We start from the raw sequence: 21,129 nt of genomic DNA, 5'->3' as shown, positions 1-21,129 counted from the left end.
AGTTTATTGTCTCTTTTCACCAACCAGAATGGAAGCAGGGTAGACATTGGTCTGTTTGATTCACCTTTATGTCACCAGCACCAAGCATAGCACTTGGCATATAGTAGGTGCTCAATGAAATGTTCAGGAGCAAGGCTCAGGGAAGGTATGGTGGATTGCGACATGGGGTGTGGCACTTGCTAGGGTGTAAGCTCCGTGGTGGGGTGACTTTCAGGACAAATGAAGTTGAGAGAGGAGGGAGGCTCTTGGAACAGGTGAGGCTCAGGAATGGGATGCCCCTCAGGGTCACGATAAAGCCAAGGAATGGAATGAGGGATTGAGAAGGAGATAAGGCTTCAAGGGTTCTGGTATAAGAAGTGGTTAAATATGCACATTCTTGGTGATGTCAATATCCACAGAAAGGGTTCAAACCCCTGTTCTCTCAGTCTCCTGACCTGCTCTCCCCTGATACTCCTTCCCTCCTCCTAACTTCTGTGGTCATAGCCTAAGATCTTGCCATTATCTGTCACCACCACATCTCCACAATCTCCATTATATCCCAACCTTTGAAAGCCAGCTCCTTCCTTTTAGAACTACAAGAACTCCAGCAATCCTTTGACTGCCACTGGGACCCTTCAACCAATAATCCTAGTGTTTTTCTCATTGCCCTTCAGCAAATGCTGACTCAATCCTTACTTCTCTCCTTACCCATTAATCCATGACCAGTCATCCTCATTTCTCCCTAGAACCACACAAAACTCCCGTGTCCCTCTGTCATTTCTTTGTACTCATGTAGGAAAATTCAACCCTGATAAAATCCAACTTTCTACCTACTCTGGGTCTGCACCCCTGAGATTGAACGTGTCTGGTGAAAACCAAGAAGACATGCTGAGTAATTTCGCGTTAATGGCCATTAAACCTCAAGTGGGCCCTTAGCGCAGCCTAGCAATCATGCTACATTTCCATAGAGCATCCAGCCTTCTTGTCTCCCAGAACACTGTTTTAAGCCTTTTCTCCTTAAACCACCGATTCTCCTCTTCCACCCTCACTCCCAGCTAGTGGCCTGGCTTCCTGTTCTCCTGAGAAAAGAGAAGCCACCAGAAGATACCTGCTCCAAGCTCCAGCATCACCTCTCCCACCTCCCTGCATCTGTGCATCTGTCTCTTGCATCATCAACTATTTCCTTCTTAACTGGCTCATTGGCACACAAACATGTTACCATGCTGTAATTTCTCCCACATTAAAACAATACTTTTATCTTGTTCCCTCATATTCCTACAGCCACCTCTCTCCTGTCTCTGCTCTCCTTCACAGCTGAACTCTTCAAAAGAGTCATCAGTCAGCGCTCACTGTTTCCAATTTCTCTTTCCTGACTCTTGATTTGGAAGCACTCTGATCCACCTTTAGGCCCCACATCTCTGTGGAAATTGCTCTGGAAGGGCACCAATGACCTCCACATCGCTAAACCCAGTGGTCAATTCTTTGTCCTTTTACTACTCCAGTTGGTAGGATTTGAAGAATTGGCCAATCCCTCCTTCTTGATCCACTTTCTTCAGTGTTTCCCCACACCTTGCTGCTTGTTCTTTCCCAGTCTCATTTGCTGGTTCCTTTTCATCTGTCCCACCTCTAAATGTTGGGCTACCCAGGGCTCAGTTCATGGGTTGCTTTGCTTTTTTTATACTCACTCCCTAGTTGACCTCATCCAGTCTCATGACTTTTAATACTGCTACTTATTCTCCAATTATATCTCCAGCTCTGATATTGCCCCTGAACTCCACACTCCTCTATCCAACTGACTCCATCACTGTCTTCCTCACTTCGGTAAATATACGTCCATCCTTCCTGTTCCTCTGGCTAAAACCATGAGAGCTGTCCTTGACTTCTGTGTTTGTGCCGTAGCCTGATACCAATCTGTGGTCAAAACCTACCCAGAATCTACCTACCTCTCAATGTTTCACTGCATCACCTGGTGTAAACCGCCATTGTCTCTGACCTGGATTATTTCAAGAGTCCCGAAATAGTCTCCCTGTTTCCACTCTTTTCTCTCTTTAATCTGTTTTCAGGGAGCAACCCCATTGATAACTTGTATGAGAATAGACATCAGATCACGGTGCCCCTCAATGTCTTTCCACATCACTTTATCAGCCAAAGTCCTTGCAATGGACTGCAAGGCCCTGCACAATCTCTCGCCTCTGTTGTGGCCACCCTGATCTCATCCCCACTGTCCTCCTCTCTCAGTCCCTCCACTTCAGCACACCAGCCTCCTGGGTGCCCCCAGGATGTGCCAGGCATGCCCCTGATTCCAGGGCTCTGGCATGTGTGGATCCCACAGCCTGGAACAGTATGACCCCTCAAATCCTTTGGATCTTGGCTCAAATGCCATCTCCTCAGTGGGGTCTTTCCTGATTACTGTATCTAAATACTCTGCACCCCAAAGACCCTTCTCTGTTTCATTCTTCTCCATAGCACTAGTCATTACCCAACATCCCGCATCTTTGACTTCTTTTTCTTTTTTCTTTTTGTCTGAACTTCACGAGGGTAGGAGCTTTTGTGTGTTTAATTGGCTCCTGTAATCCCAAGTCCTAGAACACTACCTGGCAAAATAATAGCACTGAGTAAATACTTGATATCTTAGTTTGCTCAGCCTGCCCTGACAAAGTACCACAGACTGACTTAAGCAACAGAAATTTATTTACTCACAATTCCGGAGGCCAGAAGTCTGGGATCAAAGTGTCATCAGAATTGGTTTATTCAGAGGCCTCTCTCCTTGGCTTGTAGATGGTTGCCTTCTACCTGTGTCTTCACGTGCTTCACGTGCCTTTTCCCGTGTGCCTGTGTCCTAATCTCCTGTTCTCATATGGGCATTAGACAGATTGGAGTGTGGCCTACCTTAATAACCTCATTTTTAACTTAATGAACTCTGTAAAGACCCTATCTCCAAATATAGTCACATTCTGAAGTAAAGGAGTTAGGACTTCAACATGTAAATTGGGGAGGCACAATTCAGCCCACGTACTTGATTGATTGGTTAATCCATCTGCAAAGATGCATTGAGGCTCTTATGGGGTAAGGATCAGTGTTTAGGCTCAGGGAGAGGGTGAGGCTTGGTGAGGATATAAAGGGATGGGGGGCAGTGGAGTTCAATTCTGGGATGGATGAGGGTTGGGTAGGGAATGAGGTGCCAAGAATGAATGACCCCCAGAAGAGGGTACTTGTCTCAGCCAAAGGATGAGACACAGGGATGGGGTTGGGGAGAGGCCATGTGGCAGAAGATGGTGGAATCAGTGCAGTTGAGAGGTGAGGAAAGGAAGAACTAGCCAAGGCTTGCAGAGGGGAAGGGGAGGAATCTTAAGAGCAGTGGGGTGGTTGAAACGCTGGGATAGAACTGAGGATGTTGAGATTGTCACCAATGGGTGAGATGGCCCGCATACTTTGTGGGTCCTGGTGCAAAATGAAAATACAGGTCTCTTGTTCAAAAAGTATTAAGAATTAAGAATTTCAAGATGGAGACAGCAGAGCCTTAAACCAAGTGTAGGGAACACACTCATGAAGCTGGTCCTGCCCGATGGGATATGGATCAGGAATGGAGACAGATTAGAAATTAGGGCAAGGTTGGGTAAAAAAGGTCTTTTCTCTTGCAATGTATAGGGAATTTTTATTGAAATATGGTCTGCCTTTTGCCATCTTTTTATTATTATTAGCAACTGTAATGTACACTCTTTTGGAGGTGGGTCCTCCCACAATCCTTAATGCCCTACATATGTGATTTTGATGTGTGCCAAGGTGTGTTTGTTGAGATCACCAACACCGCTTGGTAGCAAGTAAGAGAAGGGTGCACATTGGGTGTGATGGAGATGGAGGAGAGTGAAGGCTCACAGGGAGACCAGAGCATCTCTCTAGGATTTAGATAATGAGGGTCTGGACTGCACCTGTAGTCTGGGGGAGGTGCAATTTGGTTGGAAAATAAAGTCCTTTAGAGCACCAACCTGCGGGGTGCCTAACCAAGGCGGATAAGCCAGTGGCCAAGCCTTTCCCATCCTGGTGCAGACCAGAGGCAGTTCAGATCAAGATCCTCCTCGAGGAGGGCACAGAGGGGCTGTCCTGGGCAAAGAGGGCTCCTGCAGCCCTGCAAGGACAAGCAAGCCAGGGGAAGACTCTGAGAACAGGTGGCAGGGGTGGAGGGCAAAGCACCCAGAGAGGGGGAAGAGGGAGGAGAGAGAAGGTCAGGGACAGAGAGGGGCAGAGGGGCTGCTCAGCTCTGGGAGCTGGACTGGAAGAGGCCCTAGGTGATGGAGGCCTTCCCCCTCTATTTTCCACGACCCTGGCGGCAGGGCAGTTGGTGTTTCTCTGCCCCGAATGGGGGTGGGGGTAGTTCCGGGTATGCCTTCTCAGGATCATCCTGCCCAAAACATCAAAATGGGGAAAAGGGTGGGAAAGGCGCCCACTTCAGTTGCAAGGTGGGCTCCAGAGGTTCAGAGAACAAAAAGAACCCTGAAAACCCAGCAGGGTGCACTGGACGCCTCCTCTGAGGATTTGGCAGACCCAGATCCTGAGCTCCCCCAGAACGGTCCTGCCTTCCCTTAGCAGTCCACCTCGTCGCGTGGTTCTCTTTGGACTAGTGTCATCTACCAGCGTCTGGTCCTGTCATGCTGAACCTCCCACAGCGGGGCCTCCTGAGACCCCTCCCTGCCCCACTCCCCACCCCCGCGCTCCCTTCCTCTTCCCTTTCTGCGCCTTAAGAGTTTCCCAAGCCCATTTCCTCTTTTATTTCGCTGCAGCCCCGCGAGGGAGGCAGGATTCTCCCCATTTACCAGATTTGACAGGAGAGAAGCCTGTCGTCCTGGGGCAGGGTGGGGGCGGGGGGAGGAGGTAAGTGAAGAAGCCAAGGTCACCCAGTCATTGGCGGAACGCAGCCTCAACCCAGCCCTTCTACGGGCCGGCTGGAGCCCGGCGAGGTGGGCCCAGGCTGCTGGCCCGAGCCCCTTCTTTTCTCGGCTGGCACTCGGGGGCGGGCTGGCCACAATGACAGGTGAGCCTGGATCGGGGACAGTTGGTGGGGGGCGGGGGGTGCGCTGCGCGGGGCCCCTGGCGTGTGGGCCTTGGGCGCGGCCGCCCCAGCCCGCCTTGGCGCCCGGGCTTCCGAGGGCCAGTGCCCGGAGGCACGACGGGGCCCGCGCCTTTGGCTGGGGGTACTTGGCGTGCCCGGGCCCGCCGGCCAGGCCCCGCCCCCTGGCAGCACGGGCGGGGGCAGGGGCGGCGCCGGCGGAGTGGGGCGCGGGCGCGCGGTGCTCGGTGCGCGCCGCCGCCCCTCCGGCCCAGCTTGCCGGCCTGCCCTCCCTCCCCCTCGGCCCGCTCTCCTCGCCCCCAGCCCTCTCCTGTCCTCGGCCCGGCGGCCCGGCGCGCGGTGGGGCGCGACGATCGCGGCCTGGCGATCAGGGCACGGTGGTCGTGGCGCTCGAGGGTGGCGCGCAAGGCGCGGGGCGCGAGGCCAGACCTGGCGCAGCAGGGCGTGGGGGGCGGGCAGCGGCGGAGTCCCCAGAGGAGAGCAGGGGCAGGGGGGTGCCGAGGTAACGGGCAGGGCCCGGGCGCCCGGCTGCGAGGGGCGGGAGCTCCAGGCGCACCTCGGCCCTGGCCTTGGCCGGGCGGGTTACGGGGGCCCCCGTGGCGGCCGGAGGGCGGCGGGCGGGGAGGGAGGGAGGGAGGAGACGGCTGGGCTGGGCCGGGGGCTTGGCCGACGGGGAGCAGGTGGGCGGGGACAGGGGCCCTGCTGGAAGAGGCGCCGCAGCGAGGTGGCGGGCTGCGTGCGCAAACAGGGCGGCCGCCTCCCGGGCCCAAAGAACGGTGAGGCCGTTTGGGTTGGGTGCCCCAGCCCCGAGGGCATGGTTTGGTGTCCAGGGCCCCTGAACCGGGCGCGGGGCATTATTGGGGGACGGCCCGGCCGGGCCAAGGCGTTGGGGGTCTTGAGCAGACCCAGGAGAAGAGCGTGGCTGGGCCAGAAGCTGGAGTTCCTGGGCAGGGCGCAGCTGGAGGGCGACGGTGGGCAAGGGCGAGCACTTTAAGGGCTGGCATGAGTGGAAGGAGACAAGGAGGGCCCAGAGTTTGAGCATAATTTGGGAGTTCCATGTCACTGGGTAGGTTCATGAGTCATGCGCTTTGGCGATCACAGAAGTCTTTCCTGGCGACCAGTTCTGAGTGAGGGGAATGAAAAGGGCTAGGATTTGGAGAAGTGGTTTGGAGGCTACGTCTTGGGACACCCGGTGCTCTGATGGCCTCCTGTCCCCATGCGAGGGACTTTGGGAGCGATGTTTCAGAGTGCTGTGATTTGGAAGCTTCAGCCTAGGCTGGGGTCTTAAGGAAGATCTTTGTGGTGGCCCGTCCCTGCCTGCCTTCCTTTCCAGGCCTTCAGGATTCAGCTGTGTTCTTGGGGGGAGTGGGTTAAAAATTCCTTCGGCCTACAATCAGCCTTACAGTATCCACCAGGGGTAGGAGGGACATGTACATGCGTGACTGCAGCAGCATTCTCTGTCGTGGAGCCCTCACGCTTCCTCGCTGTTGCCATAGCAACGCCCTATTGATGGTGTATTTATAGGGGAAGAAGCAGGCGCTAAATTTTGGGGAAGGTGGGGGAGGCAGCAGCAGTGATGGTGGCTACAGAATTATTAATGGAGTAGGTCATGCCCCGTGAGCTGTTTGGGGGGCGTTCCTGGCTTGTTTGCAGCTTAAAAATGAACTAATAACTTTGGCAAGTGTCAGGAGAGCACGCATTCGTGGCTATGATCTGTGTGGATATGCATGCATCAAAGTCAGGTGTGTTTGGGACAAGAGGTGGCTATATGTAAGCTGTTACGTAATTTTTCCACATAAAAATGAACAAAAATCACACGGCAGTTCTCTTTGATAGGCAATGAAATGTATGTTTTTCTGTCTTCACTTATTAGTACAGCCTTTACTCATTCTTTTCAAACCCTGACACAACAGCTCCGTTTTTAATTCAATGAAAACCCTTGCTGTTAGGCATGCCACACCCACACCATCACCATGTGACTGGCATGCCCCCCCCCCCCGAAACCCAGAGATCAGTAATGAAGCAGAATTTTGAGATAAAAAGTCCATCTTCACTCTTAAAACATCAAGGGCCAACTTTTCTTACAATGGTAGACCCATCTGTTGACACATTCACTCACTGATAATTTGGGGTGGGATCATTGTGGGGTTCAAGAGAGAAAATCCCCCTTGACATGGTGTTTCCATAGATGGATGTTAGATTTGCTGTTTTTCCTTTAGCTTTAATTTTATTTATGATTTATAGCCTACCTGTTTGCCGAAAGGATTAGAAGGTATATTTGAAACATACATGAGGTCTGAACACATAAATAGAAAAGCGTATGCCACGCTGCACGGGAGAAGCATATGTGCTCAACAGCTGGGCTTGATGGTCACTGTTAACACTGAACTTCCTGGCAGCCTAGGCAAAAAGGGTGGCACGACGGGTTACACCGTTCAGGTGTCTTGCATCCAGTTAAGTCATAAAACCAGAGCTTCTGCTTGGGGAGGGGGGCAGCGGGGTGATTGCTCCCAGATGTGGACAGCTTGGGCAGAGCTCTGGAATATGTGTGTGAGTGGGAGTGTGTGGTGCGGAGCGCACTGTGCTGTGGCCACGGTTTACATAGTGGCAGGATGATTCCTGAGCAGGAGCAAGGCTTTTGGACAATAGCTCACATGAGAGGCAACACTTGCATTGAGTTAGCGTCTCAGTTTCAGAAGATCCTCAGTGCCTTGTCCGGTGCAGAGCAACAGCGGGGCACCTGGGTTTGGGCTGAGACTTCTGAGATGGCTGTTGTTCCCCGCGTTAAGCTTGGCCAGTACCTGCTTCTTCAACGTGTGCTGCCCGATTTCAAGGAACATGCTTGTCATTAGAGGTATCTGGGACTTGCCATTGTGAGCAAACTGAGTTCCAAAAATTGGGTCCTGTCCCTGTCACTGTTGATGTGCTTGACCTCACGTAATTCTCTGTCTCTCTGAGGTCCTTTCTGACTCAACAGTGCAAAGATCTGTCGAGGGAAGTGAGGAAGGAGGAACCTTGGCTTGTAGGATGGGTTCCCCCCCCCTTTTTTTTTTTAAGAATTAAGTCAACCTTTAGGTGTTCTATGCTCTCTGAATCTGTTCATGGGGCAAAGAGCTGGAAGGTTAGCTTTGGGCTCTGCTGGGCCTTGGGGAGCTCTGGGAAGAGAGCCTGGGGAAGGATGGGAAGCTGTGAGTGGCACAGGGGGTGACCTGCCTCATGAGGTGCTCCTTTGACCTTTGACCAGGCCAGCGGGGGTGGGAGTCACATCCCAGGGCCAAGAAGGTGCCCTGTAGGCTTTGGGGTGTGATTTCATTGTGACTCTGCTTTTCTCCTTTGCCAGGCAAGTGAGACGCTGGGTCTGAGGGAGGAACAATGGCAGGTGAGTTTGCCAGGGCCCAGGCCAAGGGGTGAGGGGCCATGCCCAGGGGCTCGCAGGAAAGGTGCCTGTTCACTTTTCTTTCTTTTTCTTTTTTAAGATTTTATTTGTTTATTTGACAGAGACGTAGAGAGTTAGAGAGAGAGCACAAGTAGGCCGACAGGCAGGCAGAGGGAGAGGGAGAAGCACGCTCTCCTCTGAGCAGGGAGCCCGATGCGGGGCTCGATCCCAAGACCCTGGGATCATGACCTGAGCCCAAGGCAGATGTTTAACCGACTGAGCCACCCAGGTGCCCTGCATGCTCACTTTTCAAGTCCTTCCCAGCTTGCCTGTCCCCAGGGTGACCTTGTAGATGTGCACCTGCCCAGGCCACTATGAGAGAAACTAGTACTACAGGGCACCTGCTTTTTGGTAAAGCCCTGCCTCCCTGGGCCCTGCAAGGGGCTGGTTGACAGGAGAACTAGCTCAGGTTTACAGAGGCATATAGCTGATACCGTAGCTGGGTGGCTGGACCGTAGCTGGGTCCCTCCCTTTGGAATAAGTAGATATGACCAGCATTCAGTGACATTTTTGCAGGAAGCATCTGTGCGGTCTACGAAGGCTTAGATTCTCCACATAGATCCTGCTACCCCTTTCCCAGAGGCACTCTCAGATTTGTATGCACCCAATGCCCTGATCTAGGCCAGAATGGGTTTGTACTAGATTGTCTGGGGCCGGACTATTGATGATGGCCCAGGTGGCCATTCAGGTGGAGGGATGCCGCCCTTGTAGAGTCATATGCGGTGATTTGTTACTGGTCACCAGCAACATGCCCTTCCCTCTCATTCAGATCCCATTTTCCTCCGTAACACCCGAGGCCCGAGTCTCCTCGGGTCGGTGGTATTCTAAGCTGACGTGTCATGGCATCAGAGACAGTCAGCCTTTCGATCCCTTTTACAAAGGCCTCGCCGTATCTGGGGTGGTGTCTTGCCTGCCAACTTTGTCTTGCTTCCCTTCCTCGTTATGCTTCTGTGTCTGGGCTGAGTCTGGCTTAAAGGAGCCCCTGGGCCCCTGCCCACTCCAGGCTTCAGTGCAGATCTCTCCTCAGTGTTTCTGGAGGCCAAGAATGCCCATTCGGTCCTGAAACGGTTCCCTCGTGCCAATGAATTCCTGGAGGAGTTGCGCCAGGGCACCATTGAGCGAGAGTGCATGGAGGAGGTCTGCAGCTACGAGGAGGTCAAGGAGGTGTTCGAGGACAAAGAGAAAACGGCACGTACTGCCCCGGGGCCGGCTTCTGGGAGCAGGGGCAGCCTCAGGAATAACAAGAGCAGGCCCTGGTATCTCAGGCCAGTCAGAAGCAATGAAGGAAAGATAGCCCGGTCTCAGGCCATGGAAGGACAGACAACATGTCCTTAGAGTCCCAGCTGCCTGATTCTGGGGACCCCTTCACTTGGGAGCATTGTCCTTTGTCCTGGGTGCATTCCATAGCCTCTCAGGTAGCTGAGAGGCCAGTCAGATGGGCAGGGTGGGGAGCCGCCCCAGGCCCTGCTGAACTTGCCAGACTAGCTGAAGTTCTCTGAGGTCCAGCTGGGGCATGAGGTCTTGCATGTAAGTGTAAGCGGCCCTTCTTCTTTTGTAGATGGAGTTCTGGAAGGGGTACCCGAATGCAGTCTACTCAGTCCGAGACCCTGCACAAAGCTCAGATGCCATGTACGTGGTGGTGCCCCTTCTGGGGGTGGCGTTGCTGATTGTCATTGCCCTGTTCATCATCTGGAGGTGCCAGCTGCAGAAAGCCACCCGTCATCACCCGTCGTATGCTCAGAACCGGTACCTGGCCAGTCGCACCGGGCACAGTCTCCCCCGGGTCATGGTGTACCGGGGCACTGGCCATAGCCAGGGGGAGTCCTCTGGGCACCGTGAGGCAGGGAACAATGCACAGGTGGTGCTGGGGCCCAGTCGAGGGGGCAGAACCACGGTTCGCCTGGAGAGCACCCTCTACCTCCCTGAGCTCTCTCTCTCCAGGCTGTCCAGTGCCACTCCTCCCCCATCCTATGAGGAGGTGACTGCGCCCCAGGAGAGCAGCAATGAGGAGGCGAGCGTCTCTTATAGCGACCCACCCCCAAAGTATGAGGAGATAGTGGCCACCAACCCTGGCTTGGACAAGTAGTAGGACTTCTGGCCTGTCCAGAGTGAAAGCCTCTTTAAGGGGTCTCCTATTATTATTATTATTATTATTATTTTTTTTTTTTTTTTACTTTTTAAAGACTGTGCCACCACAAAACAGCCTTAGCCTCCTGTTGCCAAATAATTTCCTAACCGTGGATTTGTAGGAAGTCAGTTGTCAGAGACAGGTAGAGGGGGTGGGGGGGGGGGGGTAGGGAACACATTTTCGCTAAAGCCCCTGGGGGGAGGCCCAGGGCAAAGGACCCCGCTCTTCCCAAAACCCCCATGCTCCCGCCGTCCTGTCCTCCCATCAGGAACTGGCTTCTCTTATGCCAAAGGTATTACCCCATTGAGTTGATTGTGGCCAGAATGTCCATAGGCTCAGGCCCCAGGGCCACGCAGCTGGCTGGAGACCTGTCTCTGTCTGGAAGCCTAGGCCACAGAGATGAGGGAGAGAAGCTAGCCCTTCAGCAACCCCTTTTCCTCAACAGTCCTGTGCTTTCTGTCTTTGCTTACATTTTGAGCACGGGGACAAGGACTGAACAACAACTACAAAAAAGGGTAATAACAAATGAATAAGTGACCAACACAATAAAACAAAACAATATAACCTGGGCCATTCACAGGGGACTGAGGGAAATCAGATCTGTGAGACTCCCCTGCCCCAACACCCACCCCCACGCTGCTGACCACGTTAAAAGGAATATCTAGAGCAAGCTGGAAGGAGGACAGGGTGTGTGAAGGATGAGGGGCAAGGGCCTAGCTGCCGGATTGAGCGAGAGGCCTGTGTGAACTTGGCCATCCTGGAGGCTAGCTCTGGTTCTAGTGTGCTTGGCCTCCTGAAGACCTTGGCTTTCTAGACATGTGTACCGGCTGTGCTAAAACTGCTACGCACTGGCCTGAGCCCAATCAGAGCACTGGGAAAACTAACGCTGGTGACCCTGCCTGGGGAGCCCGTGGCCTCTGAGTGGTTGGGGGTACGGGCTGGGGCAGAGAGCTGAAGTTTTCTCCTACAGAGGTTGATTGGCCCATGGAATGACTAAACCCATGAACTTGGCCTCCTCAGCACTGTGCTTTCTGGCTTTGAACTTTTAGGATACTTCCTTTTTCGTGAGCAGGTGCATTGAGTTGAACTTGAACTTCAGATGACTGACTTCTCCTTAAGAATGGTGCCCACCTGGGGAAAAGATCCTGAAGTGTCCCTTTTTAGAAATTTCTTGGCAGGGGAGGTGGGGAAGCCTGTGACGTGGGGTCAAAGGCCCATTCAGGGTTTGCTGTGTTATTGCCAGGTGCTGGTCCATTTTTAGTAACCCCCTTCTCTGGCCCAGGGGCTGTCCACCTCTGCATTTCAGTGAGGCTTTGGACGGCAGTGGGGCAGAAGTGACCTGCCCTTTAACTGACCGTGACCACGTAAAAGACTCTCGATACCACTTCCCCTCACCCCCGCATGTCCATCCTTCTGGCCCCAGTGCCAAATCACTTTTCCTCTGTGGTGCTTTCAAAAATGTAGCAAATTTTTGTGGGGTCCAAACGAGTGCACAGCCAGGGTCTATCGGCAAGCCACTGAGAAGACAAGCTTCTTTCTGTCCAAACAGCTCTCCGAGACAGGCATCGGGTCTCCTTTGACGGCAACCCTGCCTCGAGGCCACAGATGACTTCTGGAGGCCCCTCCCGTCCTGAGGACTGGCCTTGGGACATGCTTCAAGTTTAGGAGACTTGTGTTCCTATCCCAATGAGGCCACCAGCTTCGACAACTTGACCTGGTGGCTGGGGTTTTCCATCCTTCCCACTCCCTCCCAGGCTTATGGGAGGCTGACTGAGCTAATGCCTGTGCAGTTCTTGAAGCACTGGGGAGCTAGTGCAGTTTGCCCTTAGGAAGAGTCTTCTAGAAATGTGTAGCTTATAGGAGACCAGTCTTAGTGGAGGCCTTCACGTGACGCTGATGTTGAGTCTCAACTTGGGATCTCAGTCTCCTGCCAGTTGACACTTTGTGCCCCCTCCTCCTTCCCCAAGAGCTCCCTGATGCCCGAGGTGCTGACCAGGTGTGTTCCACCTTTCCTTCCTTCCCCTTTTCCTCCCTCCAGGCCTCTAACACTACACTCTTGCCCTTCCTCACAAAGGTATTTTTGGGCCTAGAAAGGCCCCCCTTTTTCCACGACGGAGGCTGTGGTCACTCCTGGTTGGCCATGTTGGAGGACCTGGGGCGGCCCGAAGCTCTGGGGCCAGCCCTGCCCTCCCAGCATTTCCTCAGGCAGGTGCCTGTGTGTGACCCGGGAGCATGGGAGAAGAGAGCCAGGCATGGGCCCGAGTGACCAGAGCCGAAGGGAGTAGGCCAAGGAATGCCTGCTGCCTTTGGCATCTGCTGAGCCCTTCCCTGCCAAGCTGGGTGGAGATGGGAGGGAGCGGGAAGCAGGAGCCTGGCCCGGTGGAGGACAGCACGTGTTGTGTCCTTCAGGCGCCGAGCCAGGGCCCGCAGGGAGAGCGCACAGGCAGCTCCTAGGGCCCTGTGTTCTCCTGTTAAGGTGCTTCGCAGGATTCTTCCAGGTGGGCTTGCCACCGTGGTCTCTGGGACGTTTTTTGCAGTATATTGTAGGAAAAAAAGACTGTACAGTACACAATGGTCATAACTCCTCACGGTGCACATTTGGCTTTTACGAATGCTCTGTATATATCTTTTCAAACTCTGTCTTTGTATGGACGTTGGTTTGATATGATGCTGAATCTGTAGTAGCCACATTTTTGTTGTTTTGGGACTTTGTGTGTGTGCGTGTGTGTGCCTGTACGCGTGAAACAATAGCCGGTGTGTGGCTGTATTTGTACCAGGAGGGTACCAGTCTGAAGGGAGGAATGTCACCTCCCAAGCCCCCGGAAAGGCACCACCTTCTGCCCCCACTTCACAAAAAGTTTTGGGAGAAGACTAAGCCTCCACCCTGTGGGACCCCTCACTCACACACCCTTTTGGCCTGGTGTCCCCCGCCTCTGCTCCTATTCTGTGGGTATCACCAGCTGAAGGAGATCTGAGCACTCCTGGGCCTTTTTATTTTTTGTTTTTATATTTTGGTGGGAAAAAATGTGTGACTATTGACTTTGGGACTGTGGGGCTAATTATTCAGATATTTTTCATTAAGAAAAAAGAGAAAAGGCTTTAAAAACCTTTTTAAGACTTTTTAAAATGAGAATCGCAAACCTGTCCCACCACGCTGCTCCCCATCGCCTGGGGTTTTCAAGACGAAAGCACAGGAGAAAGAGTGAAGCAACATCTAGCCATTAGTGTGAATTCCTTAGGGTGCTTGGGAAAACAGGAATCTGCCCAGTGGGTTGGATGTGGCCTTTCTGGTGGCCTGAATATGAGGAATTCGGGACAGGAAAATGTCTTTTTGTTAAGGAGTTGGAGCCAGATGGTTCCTCTCTGGCTGCGGGTTGATCTTTTGACAAACAAATGGTATCCCATGAGAAGAAGGAAAAAACAACACTGCCTCTAGATTGTTCTTTTGTCGGGGGTGGGGGGAAGGGGGGTCCTATTCACCTACTCTCTGTGTTTCTAAGAGTGTGCCTGTGTGCTATGTCTTGCATGTGCTTTCATGTTCAAGGCCGAGATGGAGAGCTGGGCAGCAAAGCTTTTCGGCTTGACAAGTAATGAAGCTCCATTTCAGGATTGTGCCCATTCAGAAACAAGTACATCCTCCCCACTGAACTCCGCTCATACTAATCAGTATAATTAGCTAATTTCAAAGTACTGTAATCAGACTGCCTGCAACCATGGTAAAAGCCTATTAATTTGAAGCCCACTAATTCAGAACTTATAGAAAATCACAACTTAAGATAATTCATGGTATCTGCGATTCTTGCTCTGTAGAAATATTTGAAATATTCTTCGCTTTAGTCAATTTTCAGGGTCCTATGTGTAAGAGGGATCTAGTTAAAATGAGCACCTTTTTCAAATAAAAGGCTCAAGACATCAGGGATCCCTTCACCGTGCCTTCAGCTTTGGGGCTCAGCAATTCTCGTGTGTAAGGCTCTTTCTGCGTAGGATGGTCTCTTGGTCTCTCTCCATTGTGGGAAGGGTGGGTGCTGCAGGTTTTCATTCTCCTAGCCTGCAATTTAAAGTAACGTAACTGTGTATCTTGCTAAATATTCTGTAAAGCAGATGTTTTGCTATCAGACTGGCCACTCCCATCATTCGCCCCCAAATATTAAATGTAGGGAGGTTTTCCTTTCACAGGCTGTGGGCGGTGAGTCTCTCTCTGGCAAGAATTTCTCTGACAAGGATATCCAAACACTGTACTGAGACATCTGACCGTTGAATGGTGCCTGCCCTTCCCCCGCCCCCAGCCTGAGCATTAACACAGATATTCAAAATTGGAACAAATCCCACAGCTGCTTTTGCCTCCCGATCTATCTCCCCTTCTGGATGCCACTTTCCCAGGCCTGAACACACCTGCTATTTCACTCTGTGATTGTGAATTTGTGACAGTGGAAACCCTGATATGTGCAACTGAGCTTATAGACATGATTACTGTGAAATGGATTAATTTTGGTACCACTTTAAACTGTGCTTGTATTCATGTGTTGACCCGTGTCAGCTGGGAAATCTGTACATTCAGTAGTATGTCAGGATTTCACTGGAGCCTGGGAGCAACCAATATACTTGCTTCTGATTCTCTCTCTCTCTCTCTTTTTATAATTGTTGAGTTTAGCTGTTAAATTTCGTCTCTTTCTGTACAAGAAGATAATTAATAATAATAAAGAGCACATGGCATTCACTTGTGTCCTGTCCTCATCAGTCTTGGATCCCTGCTGACTCCCAAACTTTCGCGGAGGAAATGGATGGTTGTGGGCCAAACTTGTTTTTCCCAAAAGTCAGACTGTAGATAAGGAAACAGCCCAAACCAGTTTAGAAGCAGGAAGCAGAGATGTCTTGGGTTCTAAAGATTGTCCTCATGTGTGTAAGATGATCTCCTGGCCCATCCCCCTGGGATGCAGTTAGTAAAGTCTGGGGCCAATCAAGTTAGCAACTTCCCTGTCACCTGATCCCTGGTTACTAACAGAGTTGTCTCTTTTGCTAAAAGGATGCCTTGCTTGGTTTCAGAGCTGGGGAAGGGTTGGGAGGGAGAAATTTTTCTGTGTCCTGTGAAGGTAGGATTTAAAACTCAGGCATCGCCCTGGCTCTGCTTCCTAAATTCAGAGGATGGCAAGAGTCAGAGACTGTTCAGAGGGCAAGGATGCCCTTGCTTCCCCTTGGTGGAAGCATAGTCTTAGCCCCAAACACTCCCGGCTGTTGGTGTGGGGTGAGATATGGCCAATCCCCAGTAATGAAAATAATCCACGCTTTAATAGGAAAAGCCATGGCAGTGATGAGAAAATGACAATGAAACTTAGGGCCTCCTTCGAGGATTGAATGTGGAGGCTAAATGCCAGAACTGACAACCAGGGGCCTTGGGTTCCATTCTTATCTGGGACTGGCTTGTTGAATGAAGCCAGCCTTCTGGGGATGTGGAGAAGTCAAGTGAATACTCTTCAAGCAGACTCCAGGACACAGGTGGGGTCACATTCTGAATATGGGTTTTGAACTTTAGGCTCTTTTTGTCAGAAACAAGCATTCTAGGCAGTGACTTAGAGTCCTAGGCTAGCCCACAAGAGGAAGCTAATACATGAGGGAGGCCCCAGGCTCCCAAAGTCCCTGTTGGGCACCATCCGAGGGACTGGGCCTCGCTTTCTTGTTTTCGTGTTGTACCACAAGACCATAGGTTGTGGGGCCAAGGCACTGGGATTGCTTATGGACCGTGAGGGCAAGTCAGGAGCAGAGACTTAAAGGAGTGATGGCAGGGAAGGGGGCAGAGACTGCTTCTCGGGTGTGGTTTGGGATCCCTTTTGTCATTCTTTCCCCAAGCCTCCACCTTGTATTACTGCCAAACTCTTCAAGCAGCTGGTCCGAGACTGCACCTACTGAAGGGACGGAGGGATAGTGGGAAGGATCCATGAGTTGTGCTTGGAAATAATCATAGACAGCATTTATTGAGCACTTAGGGTATGCCAGGCCTTGTGGATGCATTAACTGAGACAATCCTTCCAACAAACCTGTGATAGCTGAGGGAAGGAAGGCCATTTGACCAAGGGCTCACAGACAGGAAGTGCTGCCCTCATCAAGGGGAACTCACGTCTCTCCTGAATGCCCCACACCCCGGCCACTCATATGACACTGTTAGTCTCCTTTGGAGGTTACTTTGCTTTTGTTTTCCCATTGACTGTCCAACCTGCCAGCACCCTCACACCTCCTCCTGCCCAACTGTTAATTCCACAAGAGCAGGGACCATGTAAAACGTTTTTCTCCCCACTTCTTCCTTACACTTCGGCACGGTGGCTCACGGTCAGTGTTCAATGAAATAAAATGTGTTGATTGATTATATTCTCCAATTAGGACCCAAGCTTCATGTGTTAGTTTGCTCGGGCGGCCATAACAAAGTACCACAGACTGGATGGCTTAAATGACGGAAATGTATTCTCTTACAGTTCTAGAGGTTGGTTCGCTGAGATCCAGGTGTTGGCGGGGTTGGTTTCTTCTAAAGCCTTTCCCTTTGGCTTGTAGACCACCCTTTTCTGCCTGTGACCTCACATGTTCTTCCCTATGTGTGTGTTGTTGTCCTAATCTCCTCTTGGTGTAAGGGTGAACACTTTTGATCTCATTTAACCTCAGTTACTTCTTTAAAGATCCTATCTCCCAAAACAATCATATTCTGAGGTACTGGAGGTCAGGACTTCAACATCTGAAGGGGGGGGGGGCGGTTTGGGCGGGAAACACAGTTCAGGCTATAACATTCCATCTGTAGCAGGGGGAGACTTTGTTGCTCCTTATCCCAACCCTGAGCACATCACACACACTCTGGAAAAGCTTGGGGGTGGACATCAGGACTTCTCTGAGATGCTGGCAAAGACAGGGGCACCTTGTCAGGCTGAAATCAGGCCCCCCACAGCAGTTTCTTCCCTGCCACAAATGGACAGGCCTGGGCCAGTTGCCAAAGGTCCTAACAGCCCAGGTGGGATTGGGACAGAAGTGGGCTTCAGCATAGTTTTCCCAGGGTCCCTCTGAGGAGAGTGATGTGAGAACCCAAAGCCTGAAGAATAGACAAAATCTTTGTGTCCCCTCAGACTTTTTTATAGACAAAATATGTTTTTTGTTTTTCTTTTTAAGAATCACAAGACTAGCAGCTCCAATAACAGTAACTTTCAGCAATTTCTCTGAAGAACTCAAACTGCATGATGGATTCAGTTTCACCAGGCTTTATGTGCTACAAAAATAGAGGCTGGCTAACATTTCATATCAGACTGGTTACACTAAATCGCAACAGCACAGTGGGTGGGCCAGTCCTGGGGCTGACAAGGGCATACGGGGGTAGGTGCTGACAGAGCATGGTGTTCCAGAAGCTGGCTGTGTCCCTGCTTCAAGCCAAGCCATGAGGCCCCAGAAGGGAGTACAGCAACATGCTAGGTCCTCCCTTTCTGGAACTCTGGGCCTAGTTTTGTGGGGAAGGCATTAGACAAGCCACGGCAATGAACCATGTTGGACTTTCTGGTAGGGGAAGTCTGGGGGGCTGGGGCTGCGGGCTGCCAGAGAAAGCCTTCCTGAGGAAGCCAGGCCCAACCTAAAGCTTGAAGTAGGAATCAATCAGGCAGAAGAGCATGGAAGACAATTAAATCAGGCAGAGGAATGGCATGTGAAGGGGCCTAGAGTCCAGCAAGGCTATCATATTTTTAAGGAAACAGAAGAAGCCAGGGTAGGGTAAGGGGAAATCCTTGAGCAAGATGAGATTGGAGAAGCCGAGGGAAGGCAGCCCATGCAGGGCCCCGAGGCCACACTCAGGGCTGTAGTCTTTACTCTCTAGTGAGAATGGGAAGGCACTGAGGTATCTTTGAGAAGCAGGAGGATATGGCCAGGCCCGTTACATTAAAAATAATCAGTCTGCCTGTTATGTGGGTAATGGGCTGAAGGGGTCATGACAGGATCCAAGAGATAAGTATGAGGCCATGCAGTCATCCAGGCAAGAGGCGGTGACGGGATTGCCTAGGGGAGTGGCAGAGAAGACAGAGGGAAGTAGACTACTGAGAAGATTTTTGCTCAAACACAGAATTATATATTGAGGAGGTTGTATCAGGGTTCTCCAGAGACACAGAACCAGTAGGAGATGTATACAAAAATAGAGAGTTGGACATACAGGTACCCCCCCGCTTTTCAAGTTTGCTTTACACCACTTTTACGAAAGACCTACATTAGTACCTGTTTTTGCTAACTGAAAGAAACCAGCAGAAGATTTTTGCTTTTACAAAAATAGGCCAAAAGCAAGAACACTGTCCATTGTTCAACATTTGTTTTGCAGTGACCTGTTCCAGAGGCTGTGTGCACCCACCAAGCTTCTTCCTCACAAGCTGCACTTGGCATCTCAGCTTTGAACTGTGTCTATGAGCATCTGTGCTTTATCTGTTTTTGGAAGTTTTTATTTGAATTCCAATGAGTTAACATACAGTGTAATATTAGTTTCAGGTGTATGATATAGGGATTCAACACTTCATACATCACCCCGTGCTCATCACAAGTACACTCCTTCATCCCCATCACCTGTTTCATCCGTCCCCTCATCCTTTGCCCCTCTGGTAACCATCACTTTATTCTCTAGAGTTAAGAGTCTGGTTCTTGGTTTGCCTCTCTCTCTTTTCCCTTTGCTCGTCTGTTTTGTTTCTTAAATCCCACATGTGAGTGAAATCATATGGCATTTGTCTTTCTCTGACTTATTTCACTTAGCATAATACCCTCTAGCTCCATCCACGTCATTGCAAATGGCAAGATTTCATTCTTTTTGATGGCTGAGTAATATCCCATTGTGTATATATACCGCATCTTCTTTATCCATTCATCTGTCGATGGACAGCTGAGCTTTTCTCATAGTTTGGCTATTGTGGACATTGCTGCTATAAAGGGGTAATTTTATTTTTAACTTTTTGAGGAACCTCCATACTGTTTTCCACAGTGCCTGATCTGTGCTTTATCTTGATTTATTTTGTGCATCTGTCAGCAAGAGGTGTCCTAAGGCATCAGAAAGGCCTGATAGAGGTTATTTTTTGGGTCTGAGGACACTCAAACATTTTTTCCATATAAATTAATAGTAATTGCTTCTTTCCTTTAAGTCATTTTGGTTTATGAAAGATTTCATAGGAATGCTCTACTTTTGGATAGCAGGGGAAACCTGTGCAGATATAGCTAAATCTATATATTTATATCTGTAATCTCTTTTTCTCTCTCTCCATCTATCTGTATGTATGTATGTATCTATCTATAGATATCTATCTATATATCTATATTTCTATCTATCTATCATCTATCGAGATTGATTTATTATAAGGAATTGCCTCATGCAATTGTAATTATAGAGGCCAAGAATTCTTACAATCTGCCCTCTGCAAGCTGGAGATCCAGGACAGCCAGTGGTAAAGTTCTAGTCTGAGTCCAAAGGCCTGAGATCCAGAGAGCCAATGAGGGAGTTCATTGAGACAGAGAGTTCAGAGAGAGTTCAAAGGCAGGAGAAGACCAGTATCCCAGCTGAAGTAGTCAGGTAGGGGGAGAGAGAGAGAGAGAGAGAGAGAGAGAAACAAGGGGAGTGAGTAGGTGAATTTTCCCTTCTTCTAACTTTTGTTCTATTCAAGCCCTTAAAGGATTGTGTGATGTTCACTCACACTGGGGAGGGCCATCTGCTTACTGAGTCCACTGATTCAAATGTTGATCTCATCCAGAAACACCCTCAGAGACGCATCCAGAAACAAGGTTTAATCTGGGCACCCCATGGCCCAGTCAAGGTGACACATAAAATTAATGATCATAGGTGGAACAGAACTATGCATAGTGACTGACTGGTTGGGAAGGGTGGGGAGAAGTCCCAGATGACTCTGAGGCTTGGGGGCTCAGACTGTGGGGTAGATGGCAGGACCATTCACTGGGAAGGGTCAGAGCAGAGGAAGAGAGAGGACAATGATGTGAAATGCTTCCAAGGAGTCAAGTAAGATGAAGAGTGAAGTGGGTTCATGGGAAGGAGCTGCCAGGAGGTTGCTGGTAACTTTGGTCTGAGGCAGTTTCAGTTGAATTGTGGATGAGAAAGGCAGACTAGAATGAGGAGAGGAATGTCTAGGAGGTAAAGGAGTGGAGACACTGTGCATGGTGGTGACGACATTTTCAAAGAATTGAGAAAGGCCAGTAGTATGAGTGAGACAAGACACCGAAGCAGGACAGTGTTTTTTTTTTTTTAAATATTCAGGTCATTTTAATTCAACAACTACTTAATGAGCTCCTACCAGGAGTCAGGTCTTGTGCTAAGTGCATGGGAGACAGACAGCGCTGAGTAAGGCTGACAAGGTCTCTGCCCTCATGGAACCAATATCCCCATGATGGGAAAGATGTGATGATATTTCAGTGCTGAAGAGAATCATCCTGGCAAGGAGGAGAAGCTGAAGACCTAGAAAATGCAGAGATGGGTCACTGATAAAGCTGGAGCACCTTTTATAATGAGCAGGAGGCTTCGTGGCC

The 21,129-nt window shown here is 50.7% G+C and overlaps 1 protein-coding gene across 1 annotated transcript; it reads left to right on the top strand.

Annotated features, from left to right (window-relative positions):
- Positions 1-9,509: 9,509 nt before the first annotated feature.
- PRRG3 (proline rich and Gla domain 3) lies at positions 9,510-10,566 on the top strand. The gene is made up of 2 exons (XM_021683604.2): positions 9,510-9,668; positions 10,039-10,566. The coding sequence occupies exons 1-2, from the start codon at positions 9,609-9,611 to the stop codon at positions 10,564-10,566; spliced, it is 588 nt and encodes a 195-aa protein (XP_021539279.2). The 5' UTR covers positions 9,510-9,608.
- The last annotated feature ends 10,563 nt before the right edge of the window (positions 10,567-21,129 follow it).

Source organism: Neomonachus schauinslandi, chromosome X (assembly GCF_002201575.2).
Source record: "Neomonachus schauinslandi chromosome X, ASM220157v2, whole genome shotgun sequence".
In the NCBI taxonomy this organism is placed as follows: Eukaryota; Metazoa; Chordata; class Mammalia; order Carnivora; family Phocidae; genus Neomonachus; species Neomonachus schauinslandi.
This window is presented reverse-complemented; position numbering and strand designations above follow the sequence as displayed.